At 43.4% G+C, this 17,275-nt stretch overlaps 1 protein-coding gene across 1 annotated transcript in view; it reads right to left on the bottom strand.

The window, feature by feature from the left end:
* Window positions 1-17,275, bottom strand: part of IGFBP7 (insulin like growth factor binding protein 7) — a 76,506-nt gene that overhangs the window by 7,142 nt on the left and 52,089 nt on the right. Inside the window, exon 2 of the mRNA XM_055588682.1 lies at window positions 4,954-5,063. Coding sequence (XP_055444657.1) covers window positions 4,954-5,063 — 110 coding nt within the window. The remainder of the gene's footprint in view (window positions 1-4,953; window positions 5,064-17,275) is intronic.

Below are 17,275 nucleotides of genomic sequence, written 5' to 3' on the forward strand. Positions count from 1 at the left end.
ACTACTCAGCCATAAAAAGAACAAAATAATGCCATCTGCAGTAACATGGATGGATCTAGAGATTATCATACCAAGTGAAGTAAATCAGAAAGAGAAACATCATATGGTATCATTCATATGTGGAATCCGATATGGCACAAATGAACCTATCTATTAATACAAAACAGAAATAGGCTGACAGACATAGAGAACAGACTTGGCGGTTGTAAAGAGGGGAAGGGGTTTGTGGAGGTATGGAGTGGGAAGTTGGGATGAGCAGATGTAAGCTAGTAATGCATACTGAATGGATAAACAGCAAGGTCCTACTGTATAGCATAGATAATAATATTCAGTACCCTATGATAACCGTAATGGAAAAGAATGTAAAAAAAAGTATATATATATAACTAAATCACTTTGCTGTATAGCAGAAATTAACACAACATTGTAAATCAACTATACTTCAATTGAAAAGAAACCAGACAGAATTCCTTGAAGACAGGAACCAATGAGACTAGCAGAATGCATAAGACATTGCAGATAAGAAATTTTTATTGTATTGAGGGTACTAAAGGGTTCTCTCAAAAGGTACAGTGCCTCCAACTGGTTTAACATTTTCATAATTATTAAAATCAGGTGGTAAAATTTTTTTAAAAGAAAATATTCTGACAATGTCTATTAAGACTAAAATCTTTTGACCTAATCATGTATCTTTGGGTGAATCTATCCTATAGGGAAAAAAGTCAGTTGCATGTAGGATACGTATACTCAGATATTTAAGGTGATACTTATTTAAGGTGATGAAAAGTTGGAAACACAGAAATTGTGTTTAATAATTATGGAACACCCATAGTTGGAATATTATATAGTCCTTGAGAAGCAGGCCTGGAGGGATGCCCATGAAATATTTCTTGAAAAAAACAATTTCAGAGTAATTGCAAACTTTATTCTCATTTCAACCCATACTCTGGGAATATGTGTTTGTATACATACGGGCATGAATAGGAGTATAGAAAGATACAAAGTTCATATTGGTTATTTCAAGGAGTGGAAGGAGGTGGAGGACATTATGAACATCTTTGGATCGTTTCTCCTTTAACAATCACTCTTTTTTTTTTTAACTGAAAAAAGAATATTCTTAGAGGTCATGAGCCCTAATCTGAAAAAATGTTCAGGCAGGAAAAGAATGGAATAGAAAGCCTCTTAATCTTGGAAACATCTAAATGTTTGGAAAGAATTCTGGTCTCTCACCTTCCCTGTAAGCATCCCTCTGACTTACCAGAGTTCAGGTAAATACAGCTTTTTCAGTTCATTTCCCCATTTCAAAATATGGCTCTTGTAATCTTTGTAGGCTGGGGCTTTTTTTTTTTTAAATAAAAAAGTTTTTATTGGAGTATAGCTGCTCACTATAGAGCAAACTCCAGGAGATAGTGGAGGACAGGGAAGCCTGGCATGCGGTAGTCCATGGGGTTGCAGAGTCGAACACAACTTAGCGACTGAACAATATTTGCTTTACAATGTTGCTATTTTTCACTGTACAGCAAAGTGAATTAGCTACATGTATACATATATTCCCTCTTTTTAATATCGCCTTCCCATTTAGGTCACCAAAGAGCACTGAGAAGAATTCCCTGTGTTACACAGTGGGGTCTCGTTAGTTATCTATTTCATACATACTGTGCTGTGCTTAGTCACTCATCTGTGTCCAACTCTTTGCAACCCCATGGACTGTAGCCTGCCAGGCTCCTCTGTCCATGGGGATTCTCCAGGCAAGAATACTGGAGTGGGTTGCCATGCCCTCCTCCAGGGGATCTTCCCAACCTAGGGATTGAACCCAGGTCTCCTGCACTGCAGGCGGATTCTTCACGGTCCGAGCCACCAGGGAAGCCCATTTTATACACAGTAGTATATATATGGGACTTGTTGAGGTCACACAATAGGTACTGGTCAGAAGAGCACAGGCCACTCACCAGGCTGGGCCTGCCACAGAACTGCCACTGTAGCCAGAAGGGTCTCAGAGAGAAGAGTCATCCTGTCAGTTCTGCTGCTGCTAAGAATCTTTGAGCAAGAAAGACATGCTACCTTCTTGGAACCTCAGTTTAACAACGGAGGATTCTAAGATTCATTTATGTCCCAAAAGCAGTGCCATGCTTAAATTGGATTTGACAGGTGATCTTAAATATAAATCTGTATTTCTTAACAGGCTGGTTACAAGGGGAGTGGAGGAAAAAAAAAACCAGCCTGTTTAATTCTTTAGGCCAGTGACTTTCAAAGTGCTCTCACGTGGCCCATAGTAAGAAACACGTTTTGCATTGCTATCTGGAATATACAGAAGAAAAGTTTTATGAAATACCTTTACTTCCCTGGTGGTACAGTGGATAAGAATCCACCTGCCGATGCAGGGGACATGGGTTGGATCCCTCATCCAGGAAGATCCCATATGCCTCAGAGCAAGTACAATCCATGTACAACAAGTGCTGAGCCTGCGTGCTGCAACTACTGGAGCCCGTGTGCCTAGAACCTGTGCTCCCCAACAAGAGAAGCTACCCCAAGAAGCCTCTGCATCTCAACGAAGAGTAACCCCTGACTCACAGCAACTAGAGAAAGCCTGCGTGCAGCAACAAAGACTGTAACCACACATAAATAAATAAGAAATACCTTTACTAAATGTGCCCTTACCTAAGGTATTTTCTGTTCTACTTTTTAGTCTTTAAGAAAAGACTGGTTGTGATCTCTACATTAAATTCAAGACTCACTGATGGGTCATGGTCTATAGTTTGAACAACACTGCTTTAGGTCATGCATGTGCAAATTACATTATGAAGATAGAAGAAAATCAGCAGAACCTAGTAGTAGGGTTTTTGTTTGTTTTGGAAGGTCTATAGAAAAAAGATTTTTTTCTGTTTCTTTCTTCTCGCTCCCACTCCATCCATTCCCACCCTCCCCCAGAACTCCTCCAGTTGACAAGCCCTCAAGGGATCCAAGGGATCAATCCCAGAGGATCTCAAAGTTTAAAGGAAAAGATTCCTGAGGCTAATTTGCTCCCTGTGTGTGGGTATGTTAGCTGCAAGGACGGGTAGACAAAGGACTGAACTCCTCTCCGCCAAGATCTGTCATGATGTTGGGTCTTGTCAAGATCTTTCATGATACCTGGGTCACCCTGGCTTCTCATTGTGTGATCCTTAGAGAGCTGCACAGAGCTTTTTATGGGAATTCTTGAAAAAGTTGTTCCTTACCTCTTCACCCCCTGGAACAAACCAGAAACCTCCGAATAAGCAATGAAGGAGCACCAGCAGCTTTCACTGAGGGCCAAGAGGAATACATCCATCAGCTGAGTTTATGCTCTTCACTGCTCCTGCCTTCCCTTTAAAAAAGTAGTTTGCTGAGGTAAAATTTCATCCCTCCGTTTAGAGAAATTTCAGCTGTAAAGGGCAGCTGTAGTACAGCTTCTGACACCTCTGCCTACCCCTACCCCAGGCAGGTTCTGGAGTCACCCTTGTTCTGCTCCAACAAGGCTCCATGAAGGTGCCACACCCATCTGGCCACACGGGGGAGCCAGCGGTTAGCAGGTGACCCAACCTGGGTCAGAGTCCTTCAGTGGGAATTTTACAAAGTAGCACAGGGATACCCTCTTTCCTCTGAGGTCTTTGGAGTTGCCTGCGACAATTGTCGCCTACAGCACGGAGGAATCTTTCTGAAGCACAAGGAGAAAATGAGATCCCCTACACTGAGAACAAAGAGCCAAGATTGGAGTTCTGACCCCACTGGGCACTTGGACTCAGATGCCCTTGAGGCTAGAATCATCCCTTTCCCCCACCCCAGTTTTTGTTGTTGTTGTTCCCTAAACTAGTGTGAAGCGAGTTTCTATAACTTGCAACAGAAGGAGTTCTGACTATGGGAGCCACAATCACTCCTGGAGTTCCAGAAGTTGCTCCTCCGTTCAGACACCAAGCAGATCAAATAATCAGGACAGACGTCATCCATCTCAAAGCTTGCTGGAGAAGCAAACCAGCTGCAAAGGGGCTTCTGGCTATGCCTCTCGACTGAAATAAGGTTTCCCTTTTGTTAGCATGAGCTGGATGATATATACTCCACAGACTGCTGTGAGGTTTAAACAAGTCAAAAAGTATAAGAGCACTAATGTAATGTATGTTATGACTGTGAAGTGTTACAGTATCAACTGATTTAGCCAATCTTTTCCCTTCTACAGGCGTGCGAGAAATTTGTTGTCTTTCATATGCGAAGGTAACACTCATATACAAGATAACGCTCTTCAAAGGGAAACATTTTCAGGAAGAGTAGCTAACATCGCCCCTGAGCGCCAGTGATTTAGCTGGGTGACTTCCTACGTAATCTTTACAAGAATTCCAAGCTACGTTCATCACACAGTGGAAAAATTGAGGTCTAGGGTGACCTCCTCCCCAGGGAACATTTGATAATGTCTGGAGGCATTTTTAACTGTCACAGTGGAGTGTGTGTGTGTGTGCGCGTGTGTGCACACATGCGAGAATGCACACATGCTCCTGGCATCTAGCAGGTAGAAGCCAGGGACACTGCAAAACTACTTAGAGTGCACAGGGCAGCCCCTGCAACGAAGAACCATCTAGCTCAAAATGCCAGTACTGCTGATGCCGAGAAACCCTGACTCAGAACCCAGCCAGCCCGCCTGAGGAACTCACAATCTTAACCACTGTGTTATACTGAGCTAAACACACGTGCACTCAGAGGCGGGGATGTGTGCCCAGCATCACAGTTCCTCCAGCCCCTGAGGCTTGGTGCTTGGGGACTGCTAACAAGAGCACAACAGGGACTATTCCAGAGGTCAGAGAAGTCATTTGATAAGACACAGGACTGGTGTCCGGAAGACTGTGGGAAAGCCTTAACTGGCTGAAGATTTTAGGCCATTACTCTCCTAGGCAGTGTAACTACTCATTGGTCAGTCTAGGGTGTCTTCCTGAAGTCTCTGCCACTGACCTTGTTCCAGATGAGGACAGGGGTGGGGATTCCGATGACCTCGCAGCTCAAATACACCTGGGCACCAGTGACATTCCAGATGTCCTTGGGGGGCGTCACGATGGAAGGACCTATGGGAGGGGGCACAAAGCCAAACCATGTTTTTAAACAGTCTTTAACATCCATCAGCACGCTAGAAATCTGCAAGTATTACTAGAAGTAAATACTTGATTCTGTTTGGGAGACTGTCCCCTCCGTTGGTTGTCTGAAGTTACTTTCAAAGACCAGACTAGCTTCCCCCAGCCACCAGCAGGATTTTAAGCTATACTTCGGTGATGCATACATCTTGTCAGTCAGAAAACAATTAGGAAGAAAAATTTATTGCTTACAAAATTGTCTTCTCCTGTGATTCATGCTTAAATGAGTTTTAATTTACCAGCTGTTTTGCTTATCTGCAACTTTCCAATTAATATAGTGAACTCCCAAAATATTTAATGTTTTTCCTTTTTATATACTAGTATTTCTGTTTGGAGAGGCGGGGACAGTAGCCAATCTTTACTCTTTGGATAATGGAAGAAAAAAAAAGTCTCAGAAGATTTTTGCAAATGCGCTCCACTGTTAATTCACAGGGCACAGCCCCAGGCGCCTGAGAGAGTCCACGTTAGAGGGACAGAGCCTGGAATCCCGGGATGACAGTATAGTACTTCCAGAACCAAACCTGGCCCAAAGTCAAAGCTCGAGGCCATTTCTTCAAAGAATGAGTTAATTATTCCCTCTGAATTTCAGCTGTTCACTGCTTTGGGTCTTGGAGCTGAATAAAGAATCTAACTGCAGGGACATCTTGCATCAGAGTCCTGGGAAAGGGACAACCTTCCCTTGGGGCCTGGAAAGTTTTCTGGCATAATCTGCATTCAAAGGGCATGAAGTCTCCCCTCTTGCAACAGGCTATTTCCAGCCCACAATTAATTTCTTGAAACAGAAGGGAAATGACAACAGCATGTAAGAGTTTTCCCACTCGTCTCAAGTACTGAAAGCTGATTTTTAAAAAATCCCTCAGGGTAGTTTTATTTTTTCCCTTTGTAAGAATAGGCAAAACATAGTTTTGAAAGCTCTAAATATATTTCTTGCTTCCTTCCCTCTAAAGCCTAGGTCTGAAAGGAAGCGTGTCTCTTGGCCAGGGGTCTTAGTCTTTTCTGTGGCTAACGTGGACACGCTGAGTACAGCGGGGCTGCGTTTGCGTGTGCTGCTGGCTCTGTTTCCGATGCTTCCTCGGCTGTCCTCACCAACAAAAGGCCCCTCACCGCATCTTGGGCTCCCTCTAGGGCCCTGGGACCCAAAGAACTTGGACACCACACAGTGGATCTGGCTCAAGCCTGAGGGCCCCGTGAGGCTCTGTCCTTCCCACACAGACTTGGCGGGACAACCTCAAAGCTCAGGGGATCTCAAGGGAGTGTTCTGAGAAGAATGCTCCAGTGTTCAGAGATTGGAGGGGACCTGGAACAAAGCTGCCTCTCACGTAGCAAAACCACATGAGGAATGCAAGACTCCTGTGAGATTCGAGTGCCTCAGCCTTGCAACAAGCCACTTATTTCAACTCGCAGCCACTTCTCTATAGATGGAGCAAGGAGCAGGGTCATTGGTCTTAGCCAAGGCAGTTTCTGGAGCCCACATGGAAGAACTCTAGCCTGATTTTCTATCACATGTCTTGAAGACATGCTATGGATTCTCTAACAGCCTAATTTTAAAACTAAGATGTCCTTAGTTTTAATATAGTCCAGTGTATCAAATATTTCTTTTATGATTGATGCTTTTTGTGTTCTGTTAGATTTTTTGTTTTTGGCCCAGACCAAGCCCATTAACATCTCCTGTTTTCTTCTACAAGCTCCATAGGTTTACCTTTCATATTTAGGTTTTGGTCCGTCTTGAATTAATTGTTGTGTACCAGACCACCTGACCTGCCTCTTGAGAAACCTGTATGCAGGTCAGGGAGCAACAGTTAGAACTGGACAGGGAACAACAGACTGGTTCCAAATAGGGAAAGGAGTACGTCAAGGCTGTATATTGTCACCCTGGAGGAAGCACAAGCTGGTCAAGATTGCTGGGAGAAATAGCAATAATCTCAGATATGCAGATGACACCACCCTTATGGCAGAAAGTGAAGAAGAACTAAAGAGCCTCTTGATGAAAGTGAAAGAGGAGAGTGAAAAAGTTGGCTTAAAGCTCAACTTTAAGAAAACTTTCAGAAAACTAAGATCATGGCATCCAGTCACATCACTTCATGGCAAATAGATGGGGAAACAATGGAAACAGTGGCTGACTTTATTTTTCTGGGCTCCAAAATCACTGCAGATGATGACTGCGGCCATGAAATTAAAAGATGCTTACTCCTTGGAAGGAAAGTTATGACCAACCTAGACAGCATATTAAAAAGCAGAGACATTACTTTGCCAACAAAGGTCCATCTAGTCAAGGCTATGGTTTTTCCAGTGGTCAGGATGTGAGAGTTGGACTATGAAGAAAGCTGAGTGCCGAAGAGTTAATGCTTTTGAACTGTGGTGTTGGAGAAGACTCTTGGGAGTCCCTTGGACTGCAAGGAGATCCAACCAGTCCATTCTAAAGGAGATCAGTCCTGGGTGTTCACTGCAAGGACTGATGTTGAAGCTGAAACTCCAATACTTTGGCCACCTGATGTGAAGAGCTGACTCATTGGAAAAGACCCTGATGCTGGGAAAGATTGAGGGCAAGAGGAGAAGGGGACGACAGAGGATGAGATGGTTGGATGGCATCACCGACTCGATGGACATGGGTTTGGGTGGACTCTGGGAGTTGGTGATGGACAGGGAGGCCTAGTGTGCTGCGGTTCATGGGGTCGCAAAGAGTCGGACACGACTGAGCGACTGAACTGAACTGAACTAATGGTAGGAAGTAGAGGTAAAAGTTCATCACCCCTCCCCAAAAGACAACCAATTGCTTTGGCATCATTTGTTGAAAAGACTGTCATTTTTCCTACAGTAAATGGTGCCTTTGAAGTAAATCCATTGCTTATATATATGTGAGTCTATTTCTGGACTCTCTACTCAGTTCCACTGCATTTATCCTTGTACCAACAACCATGGTATGATTTAGAAATAACTGTATTAAAACTAAAGCACTGAATGGAGGCTAGATCCATTATATCCACTCCCTTCAATTCTGTCCTTATTCCAAGAGGCAGAACATTTTAGGAGGAGCAAAAATTCTTTAAAAACATCTTAAAGTGAAAGCTGCTCAGTTATGTCCAACTCTTTGTGACCCCATGGACTATATAGTCCATAGAATTCTCTAGGCCAGAATATTGGAGAGGGTAGCTTTTCCTTCTCCAGCATATCTTCCCAATCCAGGGATCGAACCCAGGTCTCCCGCATTGCTGGCAGATTCTTTACCAGTTGAGCCACAAGGGAAGCCCTATGCAGAAATACTTTGCATAAGAGCCATCCCCAGAGCATTCAGATGAAGACAAATCATGCTGAGTTCCCACCCCCTCTCTCTCCCAACTCTTTGAATATATATCCAACCTCAGGTGAATGGGCTGAGTGAATATTCAGACCAGAATTTGTCAATTCTGCTACCAGGCCATGCCTAGAATTCTACAAGAATTCTATACCATGAAAATCTGTATCACTCACTGACTCCTGTTGAGTTGATGGGGTGGAGAGGCAAAGGAGGAACCATTAGGATCAGTTCCCTGCGCAACATTTATGAAAACCCTTGCTATTTCAAACGTCCCTGAACAAATGTTGACCCACAGAGATACCAAGTGGACGTGATTTGTATGGAAGTGTAGGATGGTGAAAACATTTGGGGCTGATGTGGTGGCAGATCCAACACTGCACCCCTCTCCCACTCTAAAGAACCACCATCCCACATATTCCGTTGACAAGCAGTTTCACTGCCTGAATTACCTCGAATTGTATGTGTACCATGGAATTCATTTCCTGAAGGTTCTGTCCTACCTCATCAGTGCAGCTGACAAAATGACTCTTTACCAAATAACTTCTAACTCTTTCCATGTTGCCTTTTTTCCCCAGGAAGGCCAAAGCAGATCCAATTATTTCTGTTTTTAAGGATAAAGGAACTTCTAGTTCATTCTGAGCTTATTTTCGGGCAGAAAGCTCAAAACCAGTCCTCAAGGCCAAGCCAAGGGTAACAAAATTGCCATCTAAATCTTGCTCTGTGTTTGGATTCCATTTAAAACGAGTCACAGACTATTTAAACATATAGGGACAAACACCCGGATAGGTTCAGGTTCAATTATTTATTTGTCTTTGTCTTTGTTCCAGTAAAGACTTCAAGCCACTCAAACATACGTCTAGCAGACATCCTGTACAGAATAAGTGCCCACTGCGTCTCTCCTCCCCTTCCCCACCGTGGACAACTCCAGGCAGCAACCAAGCTGTAGCAGTGATGCCTGGTGGCTGGAGTAGGGAAAAAGCCATCCCAAGACTTTCCTAACTTCCAACGCTCCCTACTTTTCTGTTCCAGATGAGTGCCTCCAGCCAGGGTACTCCATGTTTCTTTCTTACCTTTCTCAACTCAATTAGTTATTTTTCCATTTCATTTGATCTTTACCAGCTCTCTAAATTTATTATATTACTCCCTTATTTTTTATAATTTTTGCCTGGTAAGCTTAGGTGGTCTCTTCCTTTTAATCATTCCTTGAAGGGAAAGAGGAAGAAAAAGAAGGGAGGAAGGAAGGGAGGAGGCAGAGGAGAAGGAGAAGAAAGAGAAAATGAAATACAGAAAGACCCAGATTTAAAGCTGTAAGGAAGAAGAAATTTCGAAGTTTGGAAGAAAAGTAAAATTCAATTTAATGAGTCAGTGTCACCTTAAAAGTACCTGGAAAGAGTCAGATCCTCCTAAGGAATGTCCACCTAAGTCTGTGTTCTCTCCCTCAGACACTTTTTTTTCTGGCTGTGCCATGTGACATGTGTGATCTTCGTTCCCCGGCTAGGGATTGAACCCACAGCCTGTACACTGGAAGCTTGGAGTCTTAACCACTGGACTGCCAGGGAAATATCCACTTAGAGACTTTTAATTAAGTTCTAGACAAATGAGCGACAGACTACAGCTTACTTGCTGCTATAAATAGCAATGTTCTGAGAAATCACTAAAGATACAGAAAAGGAAGAACTGTTGACAGATTTAAATTCGGAATATTTCAGTTTCATTCTGAAGAGTTAAAGAAGGGCAGTTCCCACAAAACACACAAATGTCATGAGGAAAAGACCCTGAAATAGGATTAACTTTGAACTTGACAAGCAATTCATTTAAGCCAATCTTATACAAAGCTGTAGTAGAGAGGAGAGAGTTAAAATTTGTTGTCCTATAAAAAGCATGGGAATACTATAAGAGAAATATGTGAACAATTTCCTAGTCTCTTACAGAACACAAAACACTCCCTAGACATGACCTGAGATGCCCTCACCATGTTACCATTAAAATAACAAACAAAATCCCCAGAGCTCTTCTGGGGAGAGAACGCTTGGCCCTGGATGCTTGTCTACCGCTTATAGCTAGGAGACCTTAGACAAGCCACTTAACCCATTTGTACAGAAGAAACTGGGGCAGGTCTGAGAATTTTCTTTTGGGTTGGAAGTGAATGTACCCATCATGAATGTGTCCTAGAGCACATTCATATGGCATCTTTAACATCCATGAAGTTTTGAGATTCCACTGCCTGGTTCTGGGAGCTCTCGTATCTCACAAACCAGTCTAGTGCACCACCTCATCTACCTAAATGCAATGTACATGACTCATAACAAAGTCATTCTCCCGGTGATCAAGAAAAATAGAGCTTTAATTATAAAGGTATCCATGCTTACCAAGATAACTAATTCATTGATCTGAAAAAGCTGCACAGAAGATGTTAGGAGAGGTCATGTTTTGGAGAGAAATATATGTACTCCATTGAACCTGGGAAGTGGCCAAAAGTCAAATTCTTCCTAATAGTCAATTTTTGTCTGATTTTGTTGATATACTATTCAACCACATCTTCCATTATCTCTCCGATGTTTATCCTACAAATTCACCCTTCTTTCTTATTCTCACCAAAACTCATTCTCTGCTCCTAGCTTTCATGCCCACTCTCTCATTACATGCTTATTGCTACTTCTAGAACCTTTGCTTATACTGATGCACTTGCTTACTTGGAATGTCCTCCTTCCTCTCATCTATTATCTATATCTTATTCTTTATTTGGAGCTCTAAGGCTGAAATTTCATCTCCCTATTGAAGTTTTTTTTACAGCTCCTGTTCCCTCTTAATTCTCTGAAATCTTGTTGGACTCAGAATTAGTGCCATGCAGCTTAGTGCATCGTTGTTCTCTAATGCTTTCCCCTGCAGGGCTAATTGAGAGATGCCAATCTCCTTACAGAATCATAACTGAGCCAGAAACTCTGGAATCAGGTATACTTTCTGTTCATTGGTAGGAGGGACAGATACGATTGTATATAGTGGGAAAAGGGCAGCAGAAAACTCAGAACATAACATGACTAGTTACATGGAACTAAGAAGATAGCCATTATCTTGAAAATACACCAGTGTACACATTGCCAAGGTACCTAACCAAAGTGGTGCTCTAGTCACTTCTTATTTATCAGCCAGAAGATTATTCATTGTGATTTTCCTTAATCTTCCACTTGACTTCCTCTTCCTTCTTGGCTATTGTCCATTCACCAATGAATTTGCATATGATGAGGGATGCAAAATAATTTAAATCTATGTTAGCCAAGCAAGTCCCAATGAGAAGGGTAGATCTACTGTGGGGAAAGATCATCAGTCATCCTCACATCAAAAACAGGACTTCTACAATATGCAGGGTTATATCATTGACATTATAACTCTTACTGAGTATTGATTAGTGTGGCTAAGAGAGTGAAGTATAAAGACTTCTCCAAGTTATGGTAGATTTGCAGACCACACTAATCTTGTCTCTTAATGATGCTGGGTCCTAAAATAGCTCATAGAGAGTATGTGCATTCATACCAAAAAAGGAGGGTTTAAAAACGAAGTGAGATACCACATATGGAGATAAAATATTCAGACAACTTGGCAAAATCCCCAGATTGGATTCCGATAACACACTGAAGGGAAAAGCACCAAACAAAAGTACAAAATGGGAAAAGAATAGTAGGAAGGCACTATGTCCAAGAGGGGGAAGGGGATGAAACACATGGACACTTCCTGATATTAAATAAGGGGAAGCAGGAACTGAATGGCTAATTAAAGGGCAGAGCCATCTGCCAAGGCAAGTCATTTTGGGGACTTTCGGAGGTGGGGTGATGCAGCAGCTGACCCTAGGTAGGGGAATCAGGCACACAGTCTCACGGGTGCAAGGGCAGCAAGGGCAGGGGAACAAAGTACTATATTGCAAGCAGCACAGCCCAGATGTAATTTCAGGGTTTTGGTTTAAGGCAAAATCATCTGGTTATGGATGCTCCAGTTGGTCGTTTACATCTTAGTGTGAGTGAAGATGCTCATGCTTGTGTTCAGTTGCTCAGTCGTGTCCAACTCTTTGCAACCCCATGGACTGCAGCCTGCCAGGCTCCTCTGTCCATGGGATTTCCCAGCAAGAATACTGGAGTAAGTATCCATTTCCTTCTCCAGGGGTCTACCCGACCCAGGGATGGAACCCATGTCTCCTGTATCTCCCGCATTGCAGGTGGATTCTTTACTGCTGAACCACTGGGGAAGCCCTTATCATGAGTGGGCTCTCTCAAACACTGCTGGGGTAAGAGTATATAAGAAATGATTCCTCTTCCTCAGATAACAATGTATTGAGGTAAGATGGGAGATGTTTAACACATACAGACAGATCAAAATGCTAGGGAGGCAATAGACTGTGATGAGCTTGCAGCATGGACTTTGGAATCAGGAATTCTGCTCTACCACTTCTGAGTTACGTGACACTGAAGAAGTTATTTGACATTTCTCAGTTTATTCATCTGTGAAATGGGATAATACCCAAGTCATTAGATTATCAGAAAGATCAAACAAGATACAGCAATTAGCACAGGACCTGGCATGTGCTAGGTCAGTAAGCATTGCTGTGCTGTGTTTAGTCGCTCAGTAGCATCAGACTCTTTGTGACCTCACAGATGGTAGCCTGTCAGCCTCCTCTGTCTCTGGGGGTTCTCCAGGCAAGAATACTAGAGTGGGTCACCATGCCTCCTTCAGGGGATCTTCCCAACCCACAGATTGAACCCAGGTCTCCCGCATTGCAGGCGGATTCTTTACCAGCTGAGCCACCAGGGAAGCCCCAGTATTAGTTACTGCTTTAATTTCAAAGCAAATTCTTATGACTAAAGCTGATATAAATTGCTTCTTCAAAGAATGGAGAGGACACATGACTGGGGCAGGGGATGGCTGGGAAAGGAGCTGGCATTTGAGCAGGCCCTGAAGTTCAGGAGTCAGCCTCCTCTCAAGGAAAGGTTTTCACTTTCAGAGACCTGCCTGAATAGAGGTGTGCAGGCAGGAAAACACAAACTGGCTGATGGAATAGTGAGTAGCCCAGTCCGGCTGGGGAAGAGTGAGGTAGAAGAGCTGAGCATCAGGTGCCGGGCACAGTGGAAGGCATAGGGGGCGGGGTTTGGAGTCCTGTGTGTCTTTGAATGTCAGAGAGATGAGATTCAAGTGGCGTTTTGGGAGTTGACTTTAGAGGCCTTGACAGCAGGACTGGGATGCGTTAGGGATTAGGAGTGTAAATCAAGGTGGTAATAATGGGAATAGGCTAATAGAGCTCTGCCAAGAGAATGCACTGGTCATAGCAAACAGCCTCTTCCAATAACACAAGAGAAGACTCTACACATGGACACCACCAGATGGTCAACACCAAAATCAGATTGATTATATTCTTTGCAGCCAAAGATGGAGAAGCTCTATACAGTCAGCGAAAACAAGACCAGGAGCTGACTGTGGCTCAGACCATAAACTCCTTATTGCCAAATTCAGACTTAAATTGAGGAAAGCAGGGAAAACCACTAGATCACTCAGGCATGACCTAAATCAAATCCCTAATGATTATACAGTGAAAGTGAGAAATAAATTTAAGGGATTAGATCTGATAGATGGAGTGCCTGATGAACTATGGAATGAGGTTTGTGACATTGTACAGCAGACCGGGAGCAAGACCATCCCCAAGAAAAAGAAATGCGAAAAAGCAAAATGACTGTCTGAGGAGGCCTTACAAACAGCTGTGAAAAGAAGAGAAGCCAAAAGCAAAGGAGGAAAGGAAAGATATAAGCATCTGAATGCAGAGTTCCAAAGAATAGCAAGGAGAGATAAGAAAGCCTTCCTCAATGATCAGTGCAAAGAAATAGAGGAAAATAATAGAATGGGAAAGACTAGAGATGTCTTCAAGAAAATTAGAGATACCAAGGGAACATTTCATACAAAGATGGGCTCAATAAAGGACAGAAATGGTATATACCTAACAGAAGCAGAAGATATTAAGAAAAGGTGGCAAAAATACACAGAAGAACTGTACAAAAAAGATCTTCATGACCCAGATAATCACGATGGTGTGATCATTCACCTAGAGCCAGACATCCTGGAATGTGAAGTCAAATGGACCGTAGAAAGCATCACTACGAACAAAGCTAGTGGAGGTGATGGAATTCCAGTTGAGCTATTTCAAATCCTGAATGATGATGCTGTGAAAGTGCTGCACTCAATATGCCAGCAAATTTGGAAAACTCAGCAGTGGCCACAGGACTGGAAAAGGTCAGTTTTCATTCCAATCCCAAAGAAAGGCAATGCCAAAGAATGCTCAAACTACCAAACAATTGTACTCATCTCACATGCTAGCAAAGTAACGCTCAAAATTCTCCAAGCCAGGCTTCAACAATACGTGAACTGTGAACTTCCAGATGTTCAAGCTGGTTTTAGAAAAGGCAGAGGAACCAGAGATCAAATTGCCAACATCTGCTGGATCATTGAAAAGCAAGAGAGTTCCAGAAATACATCTATTTCTGCTTTATTGACTATGCCAAAGCCTTTGACTGTGTGGATCACAATAAACTGTGGAAAATTCTGAAAGAGGTGGGAATACCAGACCACCTGACCTGCCTCTTGAGAAATCTGTATGCAGGTCAGGAAGCAACAGTTAGAACTGGACAAAAAGGAAAAGGAGTACATCAAGGCTGAATATTGTCACCCAGCTTATTTAACTTATATGCAGAGTACATTATGAGAAACGCTGGGCTGGATGAAGCACAAGCTGGAATCAAGATTGCCAGGAGAAATATCAATAACCTCAGATATGCAGATGACACTACCCTTATGGCAGAAGTGAAGAGGAACTAAAAAGCCTCTTGATGAAAGTGAAAGAGGAGAGTGAAAAAGTTGGCCTAAAGCTCAACATTCAGAAATCTAAGATCATGGCATCCGGACCCATCATTTCATGGCAAATAGACGGAGAAACAGTAGAAACAGTGGCAAGACTATTTTTCTGGGCTCCAAAATCACTGCAGATGATGACTGCAGCCATGAAATAAAAAGATGTTTACTCCTTGGAGGGGAAGTTATGACTAACCTAGACAGCATATTCAAAAGCAGAGACATTACTTTGCCAACAAAGGTCTGTCTAGTCAAGGCTATGGTTTTTCCAGTGGTCATGTATGGATGTGAGAGTTGGACTATAAAGAAAGCTGAGCACAGAAGAATTGATGCTTTTGAACTGTGGTGTTGAAGGATACTCTTAAGAGTCCCTTGGACTGCAAGGAGATCCAATCCCTCCATCCTAAAGGAAATCAGTCCTGAATGGTCATTGGAGGGACTGATGTTGAAGCTGAAACTCCAATACTTTGGCCACCTGATTCGAAGAGCTGACTCATTTGAAAAGACCCTGATACTGGGAAAGATTGAGGGCAGGAGGAGAAGTGGTCGACAGAGGATGAGATGGTTGGATGGCATCACTAACTCAATGGACATGGGTTTGGGTGGACTCCGGGAGTTGGTGATGGACAGGGAGGCCTGGCGTGCTGAAGTCCACGGGGTCACAAAGAGTCGGACACGTCTGAGCGACTGAATTGAACTAATGGGAACAGAGAGGAAAGGGGCAGACTTGAGAGATTATTCAGGAAGAACCAACACTAGCCAGGAACTGACTGGATATGGGAAGAGGGAATGAGTTAAAAGTTGTAAGAGGGGGTTGTGACACCATGAAGAGAAGCTGAATCTGAGGCATCACCCTGGGCAAAGAGGAGGTACGAATGCCACAGAGAGAAATGAAACAGACGGGGACCAGTGGTACTAAGGTAAACACGGTCTACTTTACACTTTAGCCCTGGAAGGCTCGGGGGGTTCCCTGGTATAGAAGGAAAACTGCTTTCCTGGCTCTTCCCTGGACAGCTTCTCTGGAGGGCATTCCATCTGTTCACTGCTGACCCCTGCCCATTCTCACCGCACACCATCCCAGGTAAAGCAGGGGAGTAGACAGCTAAGGAAATGGCCACCCACTCCAGTGGTCTTGCCTGGAGAATCCCAGGGATGGGGGAGCCTGATCTATGGGGTTGCACAGTGTCGGACACGACTGAAGCGACTTAGCAGCAGCAGCAGCAGACAGCTAAGACACTGCTTAGCAACCTGCCACTTACCTGCAGGGGCAGTTCATCTCAGTGCAGACTGTCTGGTATGATACCACCCTAGAGATGGCAAACACAGATCCTGAGAATTGCATTTCCCGACAGCTAGTTACCTCCGGGTTAGTGAGACACCCCATTTTGGTTCCAACGTTTGATGCTGAAAATCTTCTTAGTCTATGTCTTCTGTAGTAGACATCATAGTATTCAGATGTCTCTCTACGACTGAATCTTGCAAGGTCTCAAAATTATCACAGGTTTGAACTGACTATGGAACATAAACAGAAAGTTGCTTCTTACAATCCGTTGCTTGCAAACCAGTCTCTTATTTGATGATGTCTTCTCATTCTTTTCCCCTAACATGCAAGAGCTCAACACAAAATGAACAGAATAATGATTAAGGGTCTGACTTCAGGCTGAGATTCCCATGCACCGGTGATTCTGGTACATGAAGTCTGAGATTATCCTTGGACGAGTCCTGTATTAGGTAAGATAAATCCATGAAAGATTCAAAGCCAAGTTCAGACGTGTAAGGTAAAGAGATCACTCAGGCAACCATGTGGTGGCTGAGCTAACCTGGGGCTGTGTCGGCAACATTGCCCATGGGTGAGCTCATGTACTCGGGAGAGTTCCCACAGAAGCTGAAATAGCTAGACTGCCTGTATGACAGTGGACTGACTGATGTCTGCACAAGTTAAATGAGCAGGCTACATTTTTATTTGGTT

Source organism: Bubalus kerabau, chromosome 7 (assembly GCF_029407905.1).
Source record: "Bubalus kerabau isolate K-KA32 ecotype Philippines breed swamp buffalo chromosome 7, PCC_UOA_SB_1v2, whole genome shotgun sequence".
Classification (NCBI taxonomy): Eukaryota; Metazoa; Chordata; class Mammalia; order Artiodactyla; family Bovidae; genus Bubalus; species Bubalus kerabau.